We start from the raw sequence: 23,645 nt of genomic DNA, 5'->3' as shown, positions 1-23,645 counted from the left end.
CAGGGCTGGAGAGGGTGCTGGGGGAGCAATGCTCTCTGCTTGCTGTGGTGTCACTCTTGTTCAACATCTGCTTCAAGCTGCTATTGACTGTGCGGACAATGGCCTTGTGCTTTGGCAGACTAAGAAAGCAGCAGTTGTGTCTTTCATCTGTCCTGCTTTCACAGTAAAGCTGGATAAAACCATGAAACTTCTACAACGGAGGATCCAGCACTGCAGGAGTTTGACTGAGCTGGTCTTCCACTCCGAGCGGCTTTTCCTGTGGTTGTGTTAGAGCCATGCTTGGGACAGGCAGAGGGAACGCGGAGGAGACGATGTTCAGCTGGGATGGTGCCCGGAGTGAGGGATATGTCCAAGAGCTCTTCCATGAGGAAGCACAGCAGGTATGTCAGAGATGTCATTTCCTTTCCCAAATTTCTACCTCCATGGCCTCTGCACTCCTGGTCACCTCTGTGGCAAGGGAACAGGACCAAAGTAACAAAACTGCCCTTCATTTTGCTATGTAAATCTGAGGCGTATGACTTAGAAAGGGAAAGAGGACACCTGATTTCCAGAGGGCAGGAGGAAGCAGTTGCCATAGGAAAAAACTGCAGTTTCCCTGTAGTTTCAGACCTTGGTTCCAGCAACACTGGAAAATCACCGTGCCCCGAGTCCCAGAGTCCAATGTCTCCTTGAGAAGCAGAGGGTCCTGGTCAGATATGACTGTGAAGGGAAGACCATCTTAACCTACTCTGTTGGTCCAAGCTGGTCCAGCCTGGTTTATCATATCCTCTAAGGGACTTCTCCCATGCACTGAGGACCCTGCTTGCCGTGGTGGAGTTTTTGGAAGGGACAGGAGCAGAAGCAAGAAGTGTGTAGCTGCAGGCTCTGTGAAGGATCCTTGAATGGTGTTTTTGGTTCATGCATTGGGGTTAATACACTAAGGCTCAGTAGGGTTCTGTTGCTACTTATCCTACAAGAATACAACGAGGGTATTGTAGAGAGCCCTCTCTTTCAGGGCTCAGGCATCCCAGCAGCCTGGACAGCCCTTCACCTTAGGGACAGCTTGCAGCAAAGGGCTGTCTTTGCAGCTGGGGGTGGCCATTCCCCTGTTGGTGGCTGGCTGTAGTACCACTTGTGCAGCCTGTCCATAAAACATGAGAGGTAAACCCCAGGCTTTGCTTTTCCCTAGGTATCTCAAACACAGACTAAGCCCTGGTGGAAGATCCAGCTGTTTGTATGGGAGCCAGTGCTCTTTGGAACATGGGATGGGGTCTTCACCTCCTGCATGATCAACATTTTTGGAGTGGTTCTTTTCCTGAGGACAGGATGGCTTGTGGTGAGTGAGTACTGACTTGGTTTAATGTTTGAATAGACATTTTCCTCTGCTTCCTCCTTACCTCATGTCTCCATCACCACCCAAATGTTTTGGATCCTATGCTCTTCGTTATAGATGTTGGTCAGGCCCTCTGGTATTTTGTAGCTTTTCAAAAAGTTCCACTAAAATGTGCAGCTGAAGTGGTCCTTGTGAGTAGTTTCCTATCTTAGCTTTCATAAAGAGAAAGGAAAACTCAACAACCAACCTCGACAATGAACAGGACACACTTGTGTTATATTGTTGAGGAGAAATTAGCACTTTTCAGCTAGAGAAGTTATAGCCATTCATCCATCTTCCCAACACCACTGAAGTAGGTCTCTTCCAAACATGCCAGTGATGGAGTCCCTGATTTTTGAATGGTGAATCTTCAGTAAGGTGAAATTGTCATTGCTATCAAAGGATCACTGCTGGGTCCTTAATAGTAGCTCACTGAGGGTCAGAGCCTGGAATACTGTCCCCTCCTGATGCAAAACATTGTATTATGCCTCAAAATTTCCCTTTACAAGGAAAGCTTTCCCAGAGGTGGGTGGGATTTGAGCTTCAGGCAGAGTTCTTGTCACAGACATGGTGGACACCTTCCAAAAGGAGCAGGAAGACACTTGCACTCTGTACTGAAAATTGCTTTGCTGGAGGTGTTGAGGGGAGCTGAAGTTGTTGTGGTGGAGAGGTTGGGATGATTTTTTAGCTTCCTCTTCCTTCTGATTTTATTTCCTCCACATCTCCTTCGAAAGCAAGTTATTACTTCTGGAGCAAACACAAATATAAATAAAGCCAGTAAATAAAAGAAAAACCGAACCAGCTGGAAGCTAGCATGAAAGGGAAGGGAGGAGAAGTCAGGGCTGGCACAGAGCTCCCCTGGCAGAGGACAGTCATATGTCGAGTTATTCCCAGAGTCAGGCTTTTGCTATAAATTTCCAGAGCTGGAGCTGAGGCTGGTGGAGCTTTGCAGTTCCAGGGGACCTAATCTTGCTGAAATGTTCAACAGGGATTGCTGTTGCACTAACCCCTTCCAGCATGCATGCATAAATAAGCATCAGTGTTTAATGGGGGCTCTTTCTTCACACTTTCACTGTTTGCTATTGTTGCTGTGAGTCCAGCATTCCCCCTCGGTCTTAGTGTTAACCCTTTCTTCTGTAGGAGCCATTGGATTGCCCATTAACTGCTGTCATAGCCTGGTACCACCTTTCTGGAAAAAGCCCAAGGCTAAATGAATGTTTGCATATGGGTTTTTTTTTTTGGTTGTTTTTTTAATTTTTTTTTTTTGAGTGAAGCATATCATGTTTATTAACCATTTAATCTGGAGTAAGAAGCTGAAGGAAAAGAACAATTGTCCTTTTAAAAAGAAGTATGGAATTGGAGTGGGCTGTGGTGCTGACCCAACCACAGCTGTGTTTATAGCAAGCCTTGGCTCTGTTCCCCACTGACCAGATAACACCCCTGTCAAAGGCAGCAGGATGCTGAACCAAAATAGGATTTTATGATGATAGCAACATCCTGGATATGTTGCTGTTTTTTGACAAAAAAAGAGAAAAGGAAAAAAATCTGGTATTTCAACCAACCCCAGAGCAGGGAAGCAGGTTTTTAGTGCTGGTGATAAAAACCCCATCATGGCTAGTGTGACCTCAGAGATGAGCATTGCTGGAGCAAGGTTGGAAAAAGGGGATGTGGACGTGGCCTGGAATATGAGTAAAAGGAAGGGAAAGCAGATGTTAACAAAGCTCTGGGCACTGGAGGAGACTTCTGATTGCTGTGCACTGGCCTGAGCGATTTGTCAGCAGGGGAAGGTGGGCTAGAGCACAAGGGAAAACTCCTGACCCTGGAAAATAAATTACAGCCATGTGCGAGAGAGTGGGAAGATCGTGAGTTCAGAAAGTGCTCTTAAATTCTTTTGGAGGTATTAAGCACCTCCTCTTTCTGAAACTCTGACTGTGAATGGCAAACTGAACCCCAAAAAAGGGGTCGTGCTGCTCCTTAAAGTGGCCACCGGGGCCCTGCAGCTGTGTTTGTTCAGAGGTTTTTCTCTTCACCCCACAGTGAGACTGTGGTGGCTGCAGCAGCTCCTCCTGGGGCCCTCGCTCTGCCCCAAGCAGGAAGGTTTGTTTTTTTTTCCATGGGTCTGAATCCTGTGCAGAAAGTCCCCCGAGTCCAGGCAGGGCGAGAGCCACCTGCCACTCTGGGTACACCCCGCAGATAAGGGCTGGTGCACGCTGCTTTATGGGAGTGTTATTTATCTTCCACGCTGTGTTGCCTTTGGGATTTTGTTCTTTGGGATCTCATTGTTTGGAAGGATCAGAGCTTTCAAAGGTAGATGTTCTGAAAACATTAAAATGCAAGCGTGATACTGTTAATAAATCAGTCGTTGTAAATCCCAGGGGTTCAATTTTGAAACTACTTTTTGTTATTTGAAAGTGTTTTGGTTGTGTTTTCTTTTAAGGCATGTCATTCTAAACTGTGCAGACAGGCAGTGATCCCCTGACTATGGTGGCTGAATCATTGCTTGACCTCATTCCTTTTAAACGGGAGGACAAAATCAGTGATTCATGGAGGAGCCCATTGACAGAGCAGAACCTGCTCATGCAAAGGTCTGCCCAGCCCCAGGCTCAAGGACAAGACAGGTTCTCATCAAATGGGTTCTAATAAAGGCTTTAAATTTGGCAATCCATTACATTAATTAGACAAGTAGGGGTGTCTCTGAGTGCTTCTTTCAATCTGTAATGACTCCAGATTCATAGCTCACTGGTGACTAGAAGTGGGGAGGTTCTTATTCTGCCCCAGCAGATTGGTGTGAATTAATCTTTATTTGATTTTTTTTTTCATTCCAGGGAAACACTGGCATTGTAATGGGCATGTTTCTGGTGTCCTTTGTCATTCTGGTTGCCCTGGTGACAGTCTTATCTGGAATTGGGGTGTGTGAGAAGTGCAGCATTGGAAGTGGAGGAGTCTACTCCATGATTTCTACAGTCCTTGGAGGTCAAGTAGGGGGCACCATTGGCATCCTTTACATTTTTGGTCAGGTAATTTTAAAAGTTATTCAAAGAAAATTTGGAAGCATTGCAATGCAGATATTAATCTTGTGCTGTCCTGCTGCAGAAAGTAATGTTTCAAGTAAAATCTGAGTAATGCTGCACTGTGCTGGACAGCATGGGAGAGCACCACAGGGAGCACTCAGCCCCACGCTGCTCCCCAGGAGCAAGCCTGTGCTTGGCAATGTGCTGCCTGGCATGGGTCACCCTGGTGGAGGAGCTGAGTGTCTGGACAAGCCATGCAGAACACGTCCTCCCATCCCAAATTACCCCCATTGCCCGGACATGCCCTTGCTGGCGGGAGACTGAAATTAAATGAAGCAGGAGAGGTCAGGGTGGCCAAGCAAAGTTCAGTGAATGGCTGTGGACTGGCAGGTTGGCCTTGGCGTGCTCCACATAACCTTAGGGATTGGGCAAGCCTCGGCTGCTTCTCAGTGGGAGCCAGCAGAAGTGGAGCTGGTGTGGGAGGAGAGCTGGGCAGGGGTAAGGGCCACAGCTAATTGACTTCTTGTGAGCCAAAAGTCACAGTTCTGGATTTTCTGAAAGGTCACAAGGAGCTGTTGTGGTGGTGAAGCACAAAAATACACAAGTAGTATACAAAAAGAATTGAAATAAATCACTTAAACCTGCAGTAATTTAACCCTCTCCCCCCATAAAGATGTTACGAACAGTATAAAATGTGGTGAGCAGAGAAGCATTTTTATGGAGGTTTGTTTTTAACTGACTGGCTTACAGCAATCTCCAAAACCCCTTAACAGCCCCCAAACCAAAAATAATCCCCTCTTCTCCTTTCACTCCAGATTAAAAGCAAGTGTCCATAAAATATGAACTGAACCCAGTTACAAGCCAAGATATGGAAATGGGCCACACATGAGAATCCTTCCTGTCATATTTTCCACTCCTGCTCTCTGAGAGGACCCCATCTGGGAAAGCAATCAGGTTGCAGCCTGTCCTGAGGGTTGTAAAAGCTGGGCTGCAGCAGCCCTGGCCCCTGCCTTGGCATCCCGTGTGCACAGGGGCTGCAGGCTGGGAGCTGGCAACTCGCTTAAAATCTCTTTGCCTGCTCCTGAAAGCTGCTGATGCCTTTCCTTTCTCAGCTGTGCTTTCTGCCCAGTGTGCTCTGCACCAGCTGCAGGCTGATCCTCTGCTACAGGATGCTCAGGGAGTGCTGAGCATCTGTCCTCTGTCATAAGACAACTGCTGCCAGAAATGGGGTACTCCCTGTTCCCTGCTCTGACTGGGGCGAGTGGGGAATGGCTGGCCACATGCTGCAGAGAAAGACTCTCAGGGTGTAGTTCCCCTGATCTAGGTGTCTGCCTGTGATGGAAGTGAATCTTCCAGGATCTCCAAGTTGTGTGTATCCAAGTCTGAACATCTGAATGTCATCTGCCTTGCTGAAAACCACATAAATCCTGTAGCTCCTGGGCATGAGCCAGGTTGTCCTGAACACTCTCAGTGGAGCAGTGTTGGGTGTTTGAGGCTTGAGCCTGTGCTGCAGATGTCCTGTCCTACAGGCTCTCAGCCACCTGGGGCAGAGTGTGTGTCCTGTCCTGCTGCAAGGCAAACAGGCAGCTTTTCTGGGAGCTCAAGGAGGCACAGCTCACACAGTGTTCTCTCCTCCAAAGTACAGGCTCCATTCCAGCAGCGAGGTGGGGAGCCGGTGAAACATCAGAGTTTGCATCCAAACTAAACACCGAGTTAAAAATAACCCCCGGGAGGCAGTGAAGGGGAAACAAACTGCTGTTCTTCAGTCAGGTGTTAACTGGGACCTTTTCCTCCAGAGAAACAGAAGAAGGGAAGAAACATACAAGTTGACTCATCCTTTTCTCTCTCAGAGAAGCCCGTGTGGTTTCTCCTGGAGTGTTAATAGAGGGAGAGGTGGCAGTGGAACATCTGGGCTGCTGGCCCTAGCAGCCAGCCTTCCCTGTTTGCCTGGGCAGTGTGCTGTCTCACAGCAATAAGGTCCAGTCCCTGCAGGCCAGAGTAACATTAAAGGTTCTACTGTGACTGCAAATGTCTGTCTGTCTGTCTGTCTGTCTATCTGTCTGAACAGAGAGCCCCACAGCCTGGCATGGGAACTATGGATGGGGATCCCTTTTTCTCCTGCAGGGCACTCAGAGCTGTGTCCCTCAGTGTGTTGCAGGTGCCATGTACATCACTGGCTTTGCAGAGTCCATTGCAGGTGTCCTGAGCCTCAGCAACATCTGGGCAGTGCGTGGCATCTCCCTGGCTGTCCTGCTTGGCCTGCTGGGAATCAATCTGGCTGGGGTGAAGTGGATCATCAGGCTCCAGCTCCTGCTGCTCTTCCTGCTGGCTGTCTCAACGCTGGACTTTGTCATTGGGTCCTTTACACATCTTGATCCAGGTAAAACTGCAGGTTCATTGCATTGATGTCAGCAGGCATTAGCTCCCTGGGGTTTTCTCCTTAGCTGTGTTTGTGGAGTGACACTCACTTGGACAGTGGTAGAGTTCAGAGCTTCCAGATGTGTCCTCTGTCCTTTTAGAGACGACCCATAATTTTGCAAGGAGTGTTTCCAGAGCATGACTGAAGATTCCTTATTAATTTAGGTATTTAACCCCAAGGATTGAGGTCTCAATTTGTGCTCCTGTTATGTTTCACTTGGAGGTTTTCTAACAACACAGAGCATCTGTGTTTGCAGTGTTCTTTGAAACCTGCTGCCTAACTCGGCATTGTGCCCGTGAAAATGGGGGATTGTGAATTTGAGCTATGGAGATGTTGTCCAGAGACCTCTGAGGTCACTTAGAGCCTGGCTGTGGGTCACTCTTCTAGGTCTGCTGCCCAGGGCTGTGCTGGGGATCTGAGGAGGGAGCTGGCAGAGGGCAGGTGACTGCTGGGGTTTCAAGAACCCACGGGTGGAAGCTCTCCTGTTAACTTTTCCCAGAATGAGTTCAGCCTGCAGTGACAGCTCCAGCTCAGGCAAGGGAGAGGTTCAGGGCTCCCACCTGCAGCCCTGCTCACACCAAGTCCTGTTCCCTTTCTTCTGTCTGTTTGCTGAAACACATCTCAGGGCGCCGCAGCTGCTCCAGCCGTAATGAAGTGTAATTAGCTGAGTAAACAGAAGGTGTCACCTTTTTCTTGGCTTCCTCTGTGTCCAGCAGCGCCCTGAGGGGCTTGCAAGTGACCCACTAAAGTGAGTTTAAGGAAAGATCTTCAGTTTTCACTGACAGCTGTGATTCAGCTGCTGGGCTGGGTGGCAGGAGGTGTCATATGGGTACTCATAGCACCGATGGCACAAGCGTCATTCGTGCTGCTGTTTTATTTTGTGGCGTGCGAGGAAGGTGGCATGGGGACAGAAGCAGCTGCTCGCCTGTCAGACAGAGCCTTATGGAAAGGCATTTACACTTTTTATTTAGCGTGTAGGAAATGCCCCAAATGAGAGCCTGTCAAAGTCTCAGCAATACTTGTAAATGAGAATGAAGCAAGGACAGTTGTGTGTGTTGCTGCGGTGTGTTTTGCAGAGAAAGCCAGTGACCTGCTACAAACATCTGGGTTTCATAGGAAGCTGTTTTCTAGAGGAAACGGGGCTGGGGGGGAGTGTGTTATATTTCTGTTGTGCTTGCAGTAGACCTTTCTAATAGTAGAGAAAAATGAATACTCGAGGCGAGACTGTAGGAAAGTGATCATAGGACCAGGAGGCAAGATTTAAAGGAATATAAACATCAGCAGGAAAAATGCCCAAGAGGAAGCCAACATAGCTGTCTATCATTTCCTCCACTGCCGAGCACTGCCGTTTTCTTCTGACAGAAAACAGAGAAAGGAAGGGAAATGAGGTGGCTGAGCATTGCAGATGCTGCAGTTTAGCCGCGGCTGAGTAAAGAGAGGAGGACTTCCAGTGCATGGAAGGACATAGGGCTGGTGGTGGCCGGATCCAAACCCAGAGCCCCGGAGCAGCGCTGCCCTGGGGTGGGACCTGCGGCTGGCAGGGGACACCCGGGGTTCCACTGCTTCCACAGGCGCTTCCCTGTGAGACTGCGGTTTCCTTCCAGCCTGGGCGGGGAGGAATCCTCCCAAGCCCTGCATTTCCCCAGAAGGCCTCTGAGTGGTGTGTCAGCACCAAGGGTGAGCGCTGGGCTCCAAGGAGCCTCCCCACGCTGTGCCGCCCGCTTTCTGCGCCGCATGGATGGGTGGAGGGATGCCGGCTTCCCGGGATGGCACCCACCAGCAAAGCATCCCTCCTGCAAGGAGCCTGCAGGTGGGACACGCAGGCGGTGCTGCAGCTCCAGCCTCCAGAGCCAGCTGATGGCAATGGCAGGGTGCATCAAAGCCCAGCAGCAGGGGAAGCATTTGAGACCCCTTTGGGGTGGGAGTTCTTCTGATCAGCTCTCCACAGCCCTCAGGAGTGTGCAGTTGCTCTAAAATAGGTTCTGTGGCTGCAGCAGGAACCGAGATGCAAAGGCAGCGTGCAGGGAGAGGTGATTTTTGAGGCTGGAGCTCTGAGCTGGATTGTAGCTGACAGCTTGCCTGGGTCGTGTCCTTGTTTTATGGCAGGTTTATGGGGTTTCAGTTCACAGCCTTGGGTCTCGGTCTCTGACCCTGTAAAACGGGCCTTGTGCAGTCATCCTGCCTTTTCTGCCACGGCAGCCTTTCCCCTCACTTAACATTTCCAAGTGCTGCGCACATACCAAAGGACTGCACATCTGCCAAGCAGCAGTTGCTTGAACTCAAATAATCTCCAGGAATGCCTGTCCATCTTGAAGGTCTTAACTGGCTGTCTTTGTGTGGTTGTGCTGGGTGGAGTCCCCTGCTCTTCTCCCCATTCCTGCAGCTCACACCCAGGCACACACCAAATCGGATATTGTCCAAGCACTCACTCCCTTCCTGTGGTTTGCCTTTATTTTTAGTCTGAGGATGGAGCATGTTTACACAAAAGGGGGCTTCTCAGCAGGGCTTCCTGCTGCTCTTTCTCCTTTTTTTTTTCCTCTCTTGCTGTGGCTCGATGCTGCTCCAAGAGCCAGCTGGGCTCCTGCAGGCAGGAGCTGGGACTGGAGGAGCTGAGAGGCTCCAGCAGACAGGGACTGCTCTGGGTCACTTGCCCAGATGCTGCTGACCCCTCTGGACCTGCCAGCCTGCTTGCTGCCAGGCTACCCTGTCCCTTTGCCTGGCTCCCAGGGCTTTTGCTCCTTTCCACAGGCTTCCTGCAGGGTGGGGTGGGACTCAATGATTTTTTGGAGTTAATCCTAAATCCTTCCTTGGCTTCAGATGGCACTTCCCCTGGGGCTTGGTCACAGTCCCAGGCTAGGATCTCTGCCAAGGGTGGGTAGTGAGGAGAGGGGCTCCCTGTTCTGTCTGAAAACCAGCCTCCTTGAGCTGTCTCTGGCCACTCAACTTAAAATTCAGTCCCTTCTTCAGAAACAGAGACCCCATTGCTCCTTCCTTCAGACAGGAGATGTCCCTATTCCCTTTCTCCCTAGGCACAGGTTAGTGTTTTTAGCAAACCTAACACAGGTACATTGAAATCAGTCAGCGCTTGACTTCTCAACCCATCCCCAAGTCCCAGCACTTGCTACAAATTTTCATCATAACAATGCAGGGTTATTTTAGCTTGTGTATGTCTGTATTTTAATGATAGAGGTCCATACCTCAAAATCAACGTGAGTTATTTTGGGAGGAGCTGTGAAAGTAGAGGAGGGGATGCTCCTCTCCCTGACCAGCTCCTCAGAACAGTATGTGAAACTTTTTAGCCTTTTCACATCCTGAACTTTAGAGTCACGGAAAAAAGATGATAAGCCATCCGTTAATGCCCACTATTTTATTTTCCTAGCATATCTCTGCTAATTTTTGTGTAGGGTGACTCCCAAATACTCCCTTTCAATTAGGCGCCTGCTTTCCTGTTTTGGCAGTGGCTCCCAGGTGCCCTGTGGAAGCAGAGAGGCTGTGGGAGCTCTTGGGGAGACGATCTCTGGGAGGAGGGCTGGTGTTAATTTGGTTGTGCTTTGATGGGGAGATGAAAGGAATCACAATGTCAGCGAAAGAGGCCCAACAACAGCCTCTTAAATGCCTGTTAGGGGAAAAAATAAATTATCTTGTTAGTAATTCAGTAATTGTGTCCCCTTGGGCTGGGATTCCCCTGTCCTGCAGCAGATGGTACCACGTGGCTGGGGTGAGCATGGAGTTTGGCCATGTGAGGCTAAACCCCTCTCCTCAGGCTGGGAAATCTGGGTACTTCATTTCTCAGGGATGCAGGGAGGTTTGAAAAGCATATTGCTGTCAGGGCGCTTCTGCTTAGGATTATTTTCCATGCAAACCACATCCTTTATGTCACCCACTTGGCTTTCAGCTTCCCAAAGCTGCTCGCACAGAGCCCAGAAAACTAATTTATCATCTGCATTTATTCCTCTGAGGACAAGTGCTTTGGAGGATTCATCCCCCTCCAATGTTCTATGGCTGAGCTGGGGAGTTGATGCTGTCCTGTGGGTACCACTGCTGAGGATCTGCGGGAAATGAGTTTGCCTGGAGCTGCTCCAGCAGACAGGGAACCTGCAATTGTTGAAGTGATTTATGTATATAGACACTCTGGTGTTATAAAGACCCCTCAAATTCTGCCTCTGGGGGTTTTGATAGACTGAATTAATTAAAAATATTCCCACAGATTGAATAGGAAAGTGTTCAAAGCATCCTAGTCATGGGCTTCTGCTTGGCTCTGGGTTGTTTTATTTTATTTTTGGGCACCAAGGGTGTGCCCCAATATCATAAGAGAGGGTGCAGGAAGGATGTGTGTATCAAAAGATGATCTGCAGCAGATCCCAGAGGCTTTATCCAGACTGATTGTTGACTTCCTGGCCTGAGACACATCTGGAAACTGGCATCAAATCCCAAGTAGAAATCACTGTGCAAACAGTGGCAGAAAAAAAATAAAATCCCACTTTGCTACTGAACAAGGTACACACCGTGGTGAATAAAGGCAGGAGGCTGCTAATGCACTCTTTATTTATTAAAAAACATGGGATTGCTTTTCCCAGGTTTTTCCAATTATAGTGCATTGAATGGCCCTGACATCACTCTTGAGTCGGGGCCAGCCTATTCAACAGTCTGGCGAAGACATTTATTAACTGGTTACCTGCCAATTGTCTGGGCTAGGAGCTGGGGGATAGATGTGTTTTGGAAAGTGATAACATTGTTAGAGGCCTTATTTAGATAGTGAGAGGAAAGCTACACCACTCTGTCCAGGTTCTCTGAAGTAGGTATTTAAAGCAGTTTATTTAGAAGAAAAAAACAAACCAGTTAGGTTGAGATGTGACTCTGCTGCCCTGATTGTAGGTAGAATTTTCACGGTGTTTCCTTGCTGGAGGACACCCAGCAGTAGGACTGCGCTGAGGAGCAGCAGTCTCAATTGCTGGCAGATGCTCAGGTGTCAGCACAGCTGCTGCACCCCAGGGCTGGGACTGGCATCCCTGTGTCCCTGCTCTGCCGAGACCAGGCAGGATTCCTGAGCCCCGAGGCATCTCCCAGGAGGTGGGTAAAGAGGGGAGGATGGCTCTGTGGGTCCCCCCCCCCTCCTGCACCTCTGGGCTGCACTGGGGATGGATGCCACGCGCATCCAATCTGCTCCTAAAAATTTCCAGTGATGGATCCTTTGCTACATCCTTGGCGACTCTGCCCTGGTCCCAGCTAACCCAGGCTAACCCCCTCTTCCTGCAGCCTAAACCCACTGCTTTGGGTCTCTTGGGGATTTGGCACAATCTGGTGTCCTTCCTCTCTGCATTAAACTACCTTGCTTGGACGACCTCTGGTGCTCTTCTTCAGTCTGGGAGCGAGCACGCCACGGGAGTGAGCAGCCCTCTGCCACATGCTGCTGAAGATGGGGAGGGTCCTGGCCTCCCTTGAAACCCTAAAATGAGCCACTGAGTGGTGCTGTCAGGCACTGGCTGGCCCAGGTCCATTCCTGGAGCCAGGAGAGAGTTTGCTGAGGTTGTCACAGGTTTAAACTTTCTCAGTAGGTAATAGATTTCCTGATTATGTACACAGGAGGTTTTGTACACATGGATTTAACTTTTAATTTCTTTGCTGTTTCCCTGCAAAGCAATGCTAAGGTCATCTTCCTAGAACTTGTAAATAAATTCTGAAATACCTTGGCTGGCTTTGCTCCCTGCTAGACTTTGCCTTCACATGGACTTTCCCCATCCATTCCTCCCATAAAACCTCCTGTGCAGGCTCTCCTTTAGCAGCAACTTGTTTAATGCTAGAAAACTAATAAAGCTGACTGGTTTGAGGAAGATACGTATCATCCCACAGTCTCTCCCTCACTCCCCATTGCTGTGTTTAGATGGGACAGCTTTATTTAATTGCATTGATATTTTTGGTCTTTTTTTTTTTTTTTTTTGGTACCACCATATAATAGATTTCAAATGATGGAGATATTTTACTTCCTATTTTTTCATTCCCCCAGTTTCATTCCAGTCACAGTTCAGCTGTGCCCTGAATCAGCTTTCTTTATTTAGGGATTTAATTTATTAAGATAATTTCTCTATATTAGATTCTTCCTCCAGCCACTTCACTTCTAGTTTACATTCCTCTCTCTCCTAAGCTAAAGAGAAAACTTTGTATGAGAAATAGGTCCTTCTACTATTCATCCTTTTTCCTGGCTTGTGTTAACTATTTTTGACCTTTTTTGTCTGTAAGGAAGGGATTTTATCCTGGTTTACCTTCACTAACAGGGATGGTGGCTCAGTGTTTCTTTCTGGTTTTCTTTTTTGCTCAGAGGAGGAAATGTATCCATTGAAAAATTGATTTTTGTAGGGAAAATATATTCCGTTATACAGAATTCAATTAATAGTTTCAAACAAGCAAGCAAAAAAAAAAAAAATCCTTTTAAGTGGCAACATCTTGCTCAACCTTTCCAAAATCAAACACTGTTTGGTTTGATTTGCATTCTGAAGCCAGACTCAAGGCTGTAGCTGTGTGTGTGTTGTGTATAAAAGATAATGAAAACCTTCCAGAAACAAAAACAAACTATCATTTTAGACATAAAATCAAAGAGTCAACAGAAGGAATAATTTTCTTTTGAAGTACTATTGTCATATGGATAATATATCCCTAATTTATTGTGGGAACCTGGGAGTATGGGATGCTGTAGTCATGAAGATGGCAGAAGACTCATGGCAGGATCTGGTGGATTAAGTTTCATAATCTTTCCTTTGAAAGATGGGGATTTGATCAGCGTGGATTGGGTTTTGTCCCAAACAACACAAGGGGTAGCTCCAAGATGGAGGGGAGGTCACTCTGAGGAGTCCAAAGGATGTATGTCTTCACCACTGAACTGCCACCCATTTTCCTCCAATTGTTATGCCTTGACTCAGCCTGAATTCTGATCTCTCAAGCCTGGGACTTTTCACTGCAGAAGATCTGCAGAGCCTTCCACAGCTGGGCACTCTGGGCATGACTTCCAAGAAATACCATTCTGTAATTGATAATGATACCCCATTGATGAAAATTATTTTCCTAGATGAAGGATGGAGCAAGGGACACTGTACTTTTTGTCCTCTTTGCAATGAATAAAATAATTTTCGCCAGCTGGTTTGAATACCACTGAACATGCCAGGCTGAAAATACCACATCAAAAAAATCAAATAGTAATGGAAGGATTTATATATTAGAGCAAGTCTAGTGCTTAGCATTAAATAATGCAAAACATAAGAAGAATTTAAAAAGTTGAAACACCTGTGTTAAAATCTCTTACTTTTTTTTCCTCCTAACCAGAATTTCAGAGTTTCTAACTGCAGAAAATGTTCATTAGTTGGGCTTTTTATTTATTTATTTATTTTTTAATTATTAAGCCCCACCAACCTGTAGAGACAGACTAAGTGCCGAACATCTCTACTAGCTACTTCCACGGGCACATTCCTAAGTTTTGCTTTATTTAAGCAGTGCTTTCGTGATGACGAGCTGCCCTTGCAGGCTCCCAGTGTGCTCTTGTGTACGTTCGTGGTTTTCCACTTTCCCGAGAAGCTGAGGCAGAGATAAAGCAGGCGCATGGGGAGTTGGCAGAAATTAGCATTTCCTTCCACCCCGTGCAGTCCTGCAGGGGATGTGGTGCGGCTGGGGGGAGCGGAGGCTGCCTCCTGATCCGAGAGAGGTGACAGTATCCTGCAAACGAAAACCGCTCCATTAGCTAAAGACAAACCTCGGAGACAGATTTAAGCAGCTCCCTGTGTTTATTCTGCCTTCTATGCTATTTTTAGCTGTTGGCCAGCACCCAGCAGTGCAGGTCCCTCGGCTTCAGGGAGAGGAGGTGCTCGGGCTCTGATGGCTCTCATGGCTGGGACGCTTCACGAGGAGATGAGGGTGCAGGTACCTAAGAGGATAAACACCTAAAGGGATGTTGACCCCGAGTAGGTTTTTTTTTTTTGTTTTTTTTTTTTTTTTTTTTTTTATTTTTCGGGTTTCCTCAAACAGATCGGCCCTGGCAATTCTGCCCCGGTCTGTCCTGGCCGCTCGCAGGTATTCAGTGCAGAGATCCCGCGTCCGCCCGTGCCTCCTCTGACACAGCAACCATTGCACTGGCTGATGGCAAACCTCTTTCCAAGAAGCATCCTGCAGCAGCATCGTGCTGCTCTCGCTGCCGAGACCCTGAGCAGCTTCAGCAGAGGTCGCGCAGAGTTCTTTCCCTCGACAGCGCTGTCAGTCTCCGCGCTCGCTAATTTGTGCGCTCGGCTGAGGGGGGTTTATGCAGGGCGGTGATTTATGGCCCTGCAGCAAGATCGCCGGCAGCTGCCCGTCCCTGGGCTGCTCCTGTCCCCTTGAGTGACATCTAAACATCGCAGGGCTTGTCTCTGCCGCTGTTGGTGGGGATGCACGGGTGCGGTGGAGGGTGGCTTTTGGGAGAGGGTTCACGGTGGGATCCCCCGGAGCGCACAGCAGCAGGAAGCTGTATTGTGTGTTGATTTTAAACAGGGGGTTTGGGAGATCAGCTCTGGAGCAGAAAACAGGGACTCGGGAGGAACAAACACTCGCTGCTTCAGAAGGGCGGCGATTTCCTTTCGGGTAAACACGTCATTAATCTCGGGCAGCACATTCTTTTCCATCAAAAGATAAGGGATTCGAGTTGCCTTTCTCAGGGCTTGGCCTTTTTAGATTGTTTTAACTGTGGCTTTCGCTCCTTCAATTACAGACTGTACATACTCTCTCTTTTTTAGATTTGCCGGCTTTATTGTGGGTGCAGAGAAAGTACTGGCCAAGGGAACTCCTTCCCTGCTTCCTTTAAATTTGCTCGAATCCTTCCTCCCCACCACACTCTTGCCAAACTTTTCTCCCACTAAAACCTGTCTATTTTTTGCTACTTGCAGCTCTGACGAATTTGAAACGTAAGTGTGGTGTTTGTCCCAGTTCATGAAACAATCTCCTTGGTGCTGATGATAAAATATGAGCTTATTTGTTCACAAGTGGAAAAATAGCAATGAGCTTCTCTCCCCACCCTGGGCTGCCTCTTGCTGCTCAGCTTTGGTTTGGCCCTTTTGAGGGCCCTTTTGACTTGCTGTGAGGTGTGGGGCGATGCTGACTGTGGCAATTTTCAGCTGGTCCTGACCTATGAGGTCACAGCAGTGGCAGAGGTGCTGCTTTTGCTTCTGCTCCCTGTGGCTTGGAGTCTGTGGTCACTCTGAGCTCTTTTGATCGTTAAGGTGTTTAACTGGCATTTAGGGGTGAAATTACAGAGGCAATTGAATCCCTTTGCATTCTTACCTCCTCTTCCCAATACTTTTTGCTAAGGGCTGCCAACAGCTACATGGGTTGGGTGGGGTAGAGCAGGAGCTGAGGAGCTCCCACATCCTGCATCTCTCAGTGCCCTGGCAGCTCAGGCAGATGCTCTGCAGCCTTTCTGTGCTGTCAGTGTGGCTACATGCTGATGTGTTAATTGCATAATAGCTTCATTTTTATCACTGTGTAATCATTGACCTGCATGTGTTCAGTACAAAAATTCCTCTATATTTTTTCCCTTGCCTAGTTTAGGAGTCTTAAAGCAGAAATACTGAGGCTGTGGGAGCTGCTTGCAGGCAGGATGTGGCCCTGAAGACTGAGATGAAGCAGAGTCATGACATCATTTGTGACATATGGAGAGGGAATGATCCTGTGTTTGCTCTTCTACTTCTGGGCTGGACTGCACATGCCCCATCTCCAGCTATGGAGCTGTGCTGCTGCCCACAAGTCCAACATGGAGCTGATGTGCTCATGGCCTGTAGGAAATGTGTACTGCTCCATGCTGACTCATATTGCACTGGAGCTGCAGAAAAGGGAAACCTGGCTTTGGTGCACATGGTCCCCTGTGTAGGTGAGTCCATCAGTAGCTGACAGAAGACAGAGGCATCAGTCTCATCAGCTTGTCCCATCTCCTCAAGTTCTGCTCCCCTGCAGCTCTTTTCTTTTCCTTCTGCTTCTTCCCAGACTTCCAGCCAAAACCTGTCTATCCAAAGGTGAAGCAGGAGATGTCCTGGAAGGTGTTAAAACATTTTTGTATTCCTGTACAAGTTCAGCAGAGATCATGTTTATTCTCTATTCTTGTCTGCATGGTTCTGCCACTCAATACCTTCTGCTTCCATGACTCATCAGTTCCCTCACCATTCTCTTGGAGAACTGGGACTTCCTGGTGAAAATCTGTTCATGCATCCCACAGGTCGAGTGCTAGCCCACAGCCAGCTAGCAGTAGACTGGTATGATGAGAAAACCACCACACTGTCCTCTCTCCACCTCCAACATTACTGCCCTTTGCCTGATTTCCTTCCCAACCTTTCCACTCTTTTGTCATGCATTCCTGCCTGCACCTGACCTGTACCAGGCTGGCAGCAGCAGGGCAGTGCCTAGGATAAGCAGTGGTAGTGTTGGACTTGCCTGGGAAAAACTATTGTGAGAATATTGGGAGCTGGGTAGTTGTGAAGGCATGGCTATGGAAACAGCCCAGCCTTGGAAGAGCTTGGGAATGTGATTGCTCATGCTGGTGTTAAATGAGCCCAAACACAGGAAGCCAGGTGTGTGCATGAAGGGATGTGGAGGCTTGTGACTGCACAGTGCTTTGATTGATTTATTTTTCGTTCTGTTGTTAAAGGTGATTCAAGTGTTATTTGTGACTGTGGTGCCCTCTTCATTGATTATGCCAATCCACTGCAGAGGTGCACTGGGGGTGCTGTATAGCACTGCAGGGCTGGGGTTGTGGTCAGCTGGACCCGTGTCATCTATGGGCACATCCAGCACTTCACTGGGGAAATCCAGAGCCACCCAGAACATGGCTGTGTTGGTGCACAGCATCTTTCAGAGCTGTTGCATCAAATGATCCTGTGGTGTTTGTTACCTGACGTTAAATTTCAGTGTGTGCATAGAGTGGGGGGAGGAACACAAAGATAAAGTTCTTGGGGTTTTGGCAACATTTGTGGTTTTGCACCCATCTCTGCACATCCACACTTCCCATGTGGATGGTTAACCCTGTGTATCTGCAATTTCACACTGAGATGCTGAAAAACCTATTGCTGGTGGTTCTTTGGCACCCAAATTTTACTTCATTTAAGCCAGGCATGCCTAACTTTCCTTTGACAAGTGAAGATGCTGCTCTTGCATAGTAAGCTACAGGTAATATGTGTGTCTGGGGGAGTTTGGTCATCACCAGACTACAGGTGAGCTTATTCTACAGGCAGGAAAAGAATTTGTATTTCAGGTTTTTTTGGGGGGGAGAATTTCACTCCTTCCCTGCTGTAGAGCACTCCAATCTATATAGGAATTACTTTGGTTTAGGACACCCAACAGTCACCTGATAGACCACAACCTCTGAGAGTTACCAGCCTGAAGGGGCTTGGCTTCCTGTGGGGGAGCCAACAGCTCAGTTCTGGACTTGTAATTTGCCCTTAACTAAGAGTTTGGAGGAGGAAAATGTAAGCATGTGGCTGGTGAGGAGTGAAACTTTATCTTGATGCAGAGGTGTGTGTTCAGATGAGGATGGCAGCTGTGGGACCAGGCTGTGAGGACTATTTCTGTTTTCTCCACAGTGGTGTGCCCAGATGTCTCCAGCACCCACACCAGGACTTTGTTCTGGGTGTATGCTTGGACTGGCATCCAAGGAGAACAAATGGATTTCAGAACTTATGCCAGAAGGGTTTAGTGGTGGAAGAAGAAACGGGAAAAAGATAGAGAGCAGAGATAATTATGCCAAGGATATATAATTATTCTTTGGCACTCCATGTCTTACACATCACACACGATCCTGAAAATGCTGAGGTCAGACCTGGGAAATGTACTGCAAGACAAACACTTCCAGCTGTTCCTCTGAAAGCAAATTTCAACAAGTACCTTCCAGGAGGGAATGTGTAGGCTCACTTATTTTGGAAAAGAAAAAAATCTCACCATTTCAAGCCTTCAGCATTCACCTCTGTAATTAAAATCTCTAATCACAAGCAGAGTGCAATATGGGACTGTTTTCAGGGAGCTGTTTCTTAAGGTGGTTTTCCATTTTTGCACTATTTAGCCCCTGCCTTGGTGCCAGGCTTTACTTAAGCTTGTGAACAGGCTTATTGAATTTGGCCAAGACTTAACTAATCTGTAATGAGCTCCAGGTTGCCTGGAACTTGGCAGCACTGCTGTGCTCTGTGCTGTTGCATAATGGCCTGACCCTGTGTAACCACAGCTTTTCCTTGAGCCCCTTCTCCAACCTGAGTTCCCATTCTAGGAACCCTGGGCTTCATGGACGGGCTGCCCTCATAAGGGCAGTCCTGAGTGCCAAAACCTCGTGCTTTCATGTGCTTCCACAGGGTGAGAAGTGGAAGAAAGTACAAGAAAAGCCCAGATCCACTGGGGAAGAGAGGGGATGCAGCAGTGGCAACCAGATAAAAGCTGGTGCCTCCTCCCAGGTGTCTGTGATGGCTGGAAAGACATCAGAATTCTGACCATCTTCCTCCTCTGGCTACATCAGGCTGGTGTACAGCATCCTGTGGTCCCCCTGCACAGGTGAATGGAGGATGCTCATCCTGAAAGCTCTTCCATTTCAAATGTGCTAGGTGGTTTTTACTGTTTATTACATCACTTTAGTAAGAGAAACTGGAAGGACTGGATTTGTGAAGAATCATAGGAATAATTCAGATGTTGTTCTAAGTAATTTTTTCCCTATTGTTTATTTAGATCAGCTCAACCACTTGAGAAATGCATTATTTGCTTTCCACTTATTGAGTATCTAATGATGAAAATAAATTGCTACTGCTCTTTATTGTGCATTTCCCATAAGGCTGACACGGCACAGAGAAGGAACTGGATTCTTTTCTTCTAGCATGACACATGGAAGATTGTTTATAGCACTTCAGCTCCAGCCCTCTGCAAGCCAGCTGAGAGCAGGATCATTAAAGGCAGGATTTAGAGGCTGTGGGGTTGCATACATTGATTGAAAGCAAAATTTTTCAGACAAATATTATGTAATGAGCAAGGAGGGAGGAATCTGGTTTGGATCTTTGTACCCAGCAGTAAACTGGAGAAAAAGATCTCCTTACGAAAAAAATGTATAAAATGATCTTGCCTCGTTTGAAGATCAGAGTGCCAAATATAGACCCTATCGCATTTCCTTCCCTCCTCCTTCGGAAGCTCGTCCTTTTGAAGTGCACTTTCAATGGGATGTGGATAATTGACTCTGTGAACAACTGACCCAGGGCTCTGCTGGTTTAACTGATTGGTCTCAGTTGCTGACTCCTATTCTGTTTTGGATGATTTTCAGCCCAATTGCCCTGTCAGCTGCAATTAGTTGCATTAATATGACAGCTGAAAGGTCACAAATGACTTGCACTGGTTGCAGGCACAAGAGCAGACAGGAGATGCTTCCAGCATGTTGTCCTCAGCCCCATGCTCATGTGCCCCTAAACTGATGGTGACTGCAGATCCTAGTCTGATCAAACGGGATGTGAGGTCTGCTTCAGAGGAGAGTGATTGAATGAGAAATGAGGGTACAATGACAACTAACACTTGGATTAACTTCTCTTTGATTAGTCAAGGAGGTTCCTGGTTCTCTCTACAGGGGAAATGTAGAATGGCCTCTCACCTGTCAGAGCTGTGAGGAGAGGAAGCAGAGGTGGGATAGAGTTGTAGGCACATCCTGTGGCTCTTTCAACAAATCCATGTCTGTTTGCTGTGGTTCCAGTGACATCTGCCATGACTTTGGCCTTTTGTTTGTTTCACTGAGGATTTCCACTTGATAGGGGTCAGATGCACACAGGTGCAGGTCAGACATTAGACTCATGGGTCTCAGGGTCAGTGTGTGGCCATAATAAGGCAAAAACCATACCACAGACCATACCATACCACATACCAACGTAGTCTGGCTGTTCACTGGCCAGTACACTTGGCCTTTTGTATGAGGAAGGAAACAGAAGGCACCCAAAGTGCCTCATTTGAATAACATAGCCCCAAAACACCATGGGAAAATCCCAGTTGGAGATGGTTTACTTACAAAGCAGGACACTGCGCCTGGTGAGGTTCTGCATTAGTAAGTTTAGGTTTGATGTTATTTGGTACTTTTCTTAACTTCCTGGATGATGGAAAAGGGAATGTGCAGATTCAATCTGAAGATGACCCCCAGCTGGGAAGAGCTCACAGCAGCTTGGCAGAGAGGGTCAGGATTTAAGATGACCTCTACAAACTGGGCAAGTGATGTGAAAAGGAGAATTTGTGATTAAGGAAAACCTGAATGATAGGAGTATGTGAGAGTAAACCATCAAGAGAGGCTAGAGTTTGCTTCACTCTAGAGTGAGTTTTATGAATCAGTGGCACAAATTTTTGTCAAGTGGCATAGATGTATTTGATGCTGCTGCTTCAAAGCTCTGTTTGGAGAAAGTCTGCACACCTTTGTGGGGTGAGATGAGTATCTTGTTCACTTTTTAAATGAAAGATTAACATTTCTATGAGTAGCACATACTTGGTGAAAAGGACCAACATTTCTCTCAAGCAGTTTGGTGGGTGCTCTGCAGACAGGCCATGTACTGTGCTGTCATGAGCATCAATTCTGCTTGAAGCCACCCAGGTCTGGACTTACAGGAACATACAGCCTACACAAATTCCCCCTCTATTTCTCCAGAAACTGAACTTTCTGCAGACATCTGTGAGGTCCAGAGGTCAGTGTGTTGTGCTGAGTTTGTTCCCAGTAAATCTCATCTGGGATTTGTTCCTAGTGAAGAGAGCTAGTGCTTTTGCAAAGCCTAGCAGCAGGAGACCTCTTCTATCAGTGTGTTTCCACCCATGTTTGGGCAACACAATGAATGCAGATGTAGTAGGAAACTTCTGATTATCTATAGGGTTTTTCTGTGAAAACTTCAAAGCTCTGTGGTTAGTTATATTCTGAGACCTTAAATGGATCTGTCTTGTGCTCGGAGCTCTGATTTAATGTTCTGGTTTAATCTATTGTCCAAACATCATTAATGTTGTCTTTGAGACATGGGACAGCTTTGATGGAGTCTTTTTAAAATTTTTGGTCATCACCCTGTGCAGCCATAAACAACATCCTGCCTGCTAAGGAGAAAATTCACATTATTGTAGTCACATGTCTTGTGGAAATAGATTGTAGTGGCAGGAGAAAAAAAGGAACCGACTTTGCTCACCTTCCACCCCCAGCTGGCATGAGAATTTGGATTACTGACAGGGGAAGAGAAGTTTCCATACACTAAGATACTCCATTAAAAAACAGTGTTGCCTGTTAAAAAGGAAATTATTATTTAATGGTCAAACCCATTAATTCCTTAACCTGCTTTCGTGAGTTATCTTTTCTGTCTATAAGCATCTAAAACCTTTCCCAATTAATGCCTTGCATGCCAGCTGTCAGGTTTAACCCTTCCTGACAAATTGAGGTTTGTGGAAGAATTTGAGCCATCCTTCAAGTGTGCAGTGAGGGAGTAGGATCCTCCATTACACCTCCATACCTCCAGGTGCATGACATTGGTATCCCACCCGTGGCTTTCCCCTCTCCCTCATTTTCCGTAGAACTTGTTTGGAAAGCAAAACTTGTGTGTGCATGACCTTATAAAGATGGGGCAGGAGTGCAAACCCTGCTTTCTGCCTCCTCCCCCACCATATCAGTTGATGTTCATCCTGTCAGATGGTCCTTGGAAGCAGCCCCTGCAGGTGCATGTGTTTAGAGGGGGGTCGTGGCTGAGAGCAGCTGGAGGGGCTCCTGCAGCCCTGGTGGTTCCTGAGGTTCTTCTCTTGCCCTCTATGTCTCCACAGAGCACGGCTTCGTTGGCTACTCAGAAGAGCTGATGTTCAACAACACACTGCCAGACTACAGCCAGGGGGAGTCCTTCTTCACTGTTTTTGGAGTGTTTTTCCCAGCTGCCACAGGTACAGTTAAGTTTTATCCTCACCCTTTTTTCCTCCACAGGAATGTCTCAGAGATGAGCAGAAGCAAGGGAAGCTCTTCTGGGCTGTGAGGTGAAGCAAGCAGGACTGCACTTGGCCATAGCAGACCCCAGTGGTCATTTCAAATGTTCAGGCTTCCCTCCAGCATCTCAAATTTTTTGCATTCCTGTCTTGTTCACTTGAACGTGCTCTTCTGTCTGTCTGGTTAGAAACTCTTGGTGAACTCTGTGGGTTGATGTGGTCCTGTAAATGCTTCCCTGACAAGGACAAGATTCAGGCACTGATCTTGGCCAATGCTGTCAGGGCAGAAGATATCAAGCCTGTTTAGAAGAACTCATAATGATTTGTCATATCAGATGAGCCTTATGGCTATTGCACTGTGAGAGTAGGAAGAGCATAGGAGAACTTTCTCTCCATCCTTACCTTGGCAGGTGGCTGAGCTGGGCTGATGCCATTGCCCATGATGGACCCACCACTCACTGTGTGGCGTCACGGGTTCATCCTTGTATGTCAGCAGAGCTCATATTTATGAGCTTAATTAGATGCCTTCGTATTACTAATTCCCTTGCATTAGCAGGAAGATGCATGGCCCCTTTCCAGAGCTGACAACCTCCAATGGGAATGCAGTAACTATCAGTTGAAGTTACAATACCTTTTGTTGATTCTGGGTGTTTTAAGCTATAAAAAGTACTGATTATAAGCAGTTTCCATAGTAATGAAGCCTTGGATTACAGAATGAATTTTCAGAGGATTAGCTTTAAGCAACTCATTGGAAGTTGCAGAAATGACAAACAAAAGGGTTTTGTGAAACAGATAGGACTGGAGGAATGGTCTGGTAGCAGAAGTCACTTTGTCAGGTGCACCTAGTGCAGGACTTCAAATTTTTCTTTGACATTCTCTCTCTCACCATATCAGGCTGGCTATTGCCTCTTCCTCCTGGAAAACT

General features: G+C 47.3%; 1 protein-coding gene across 1 annotated transcript in view; it reads left to right on the top strand.

Moving 5' to 3' along the window:
* Positions 1-311: 311 nt before the first annotated feature.
* The window catches only part of SLC12A8 (solute carrier family 12 member 8), a 45,870-nt gene continuing 22,536 nt past the window's right edge, over positions 312-23,645 (top strand). Inside the window, exons 1-5 of the mRNA XM_062498417.1 lie at positions 312-380; positions 1,169-1,315; positions 4,177-4,368; positions 6,511-6,742; positions 22,568-22,681. Coding sequence (XP_062354401.1) covers positions 312-380; positions 1,169-1,315; positions 4,177-4,368; positions 6,511-6,742; positions 22,568-22,681 — 754 coding nt within the window. The remainder of the gene's footprint in view (positions 381-1,168; positions 1,316-4,176; positions 4,369-6,510; positions 6,743-22,567; positions 22,682-23,645) is intronic.

Source organism: Cinclus cinclus, chromosome 9 (assembly GCF_963662255.1).
Source record: "Cinclus cinclus chromosome 9, bCinCin1.1, whole genome shotgun sequence".
NCBI lineage: Eukaryota > Metazoa > Chordata > Aves > Passeriformes > Cinclidae > Cinclus > Cinclus cinclus.
Note: the sequence above shows the minus strand (reverse complement) of the source record. Positions and strands in the feature narration are given on the sequence as shown.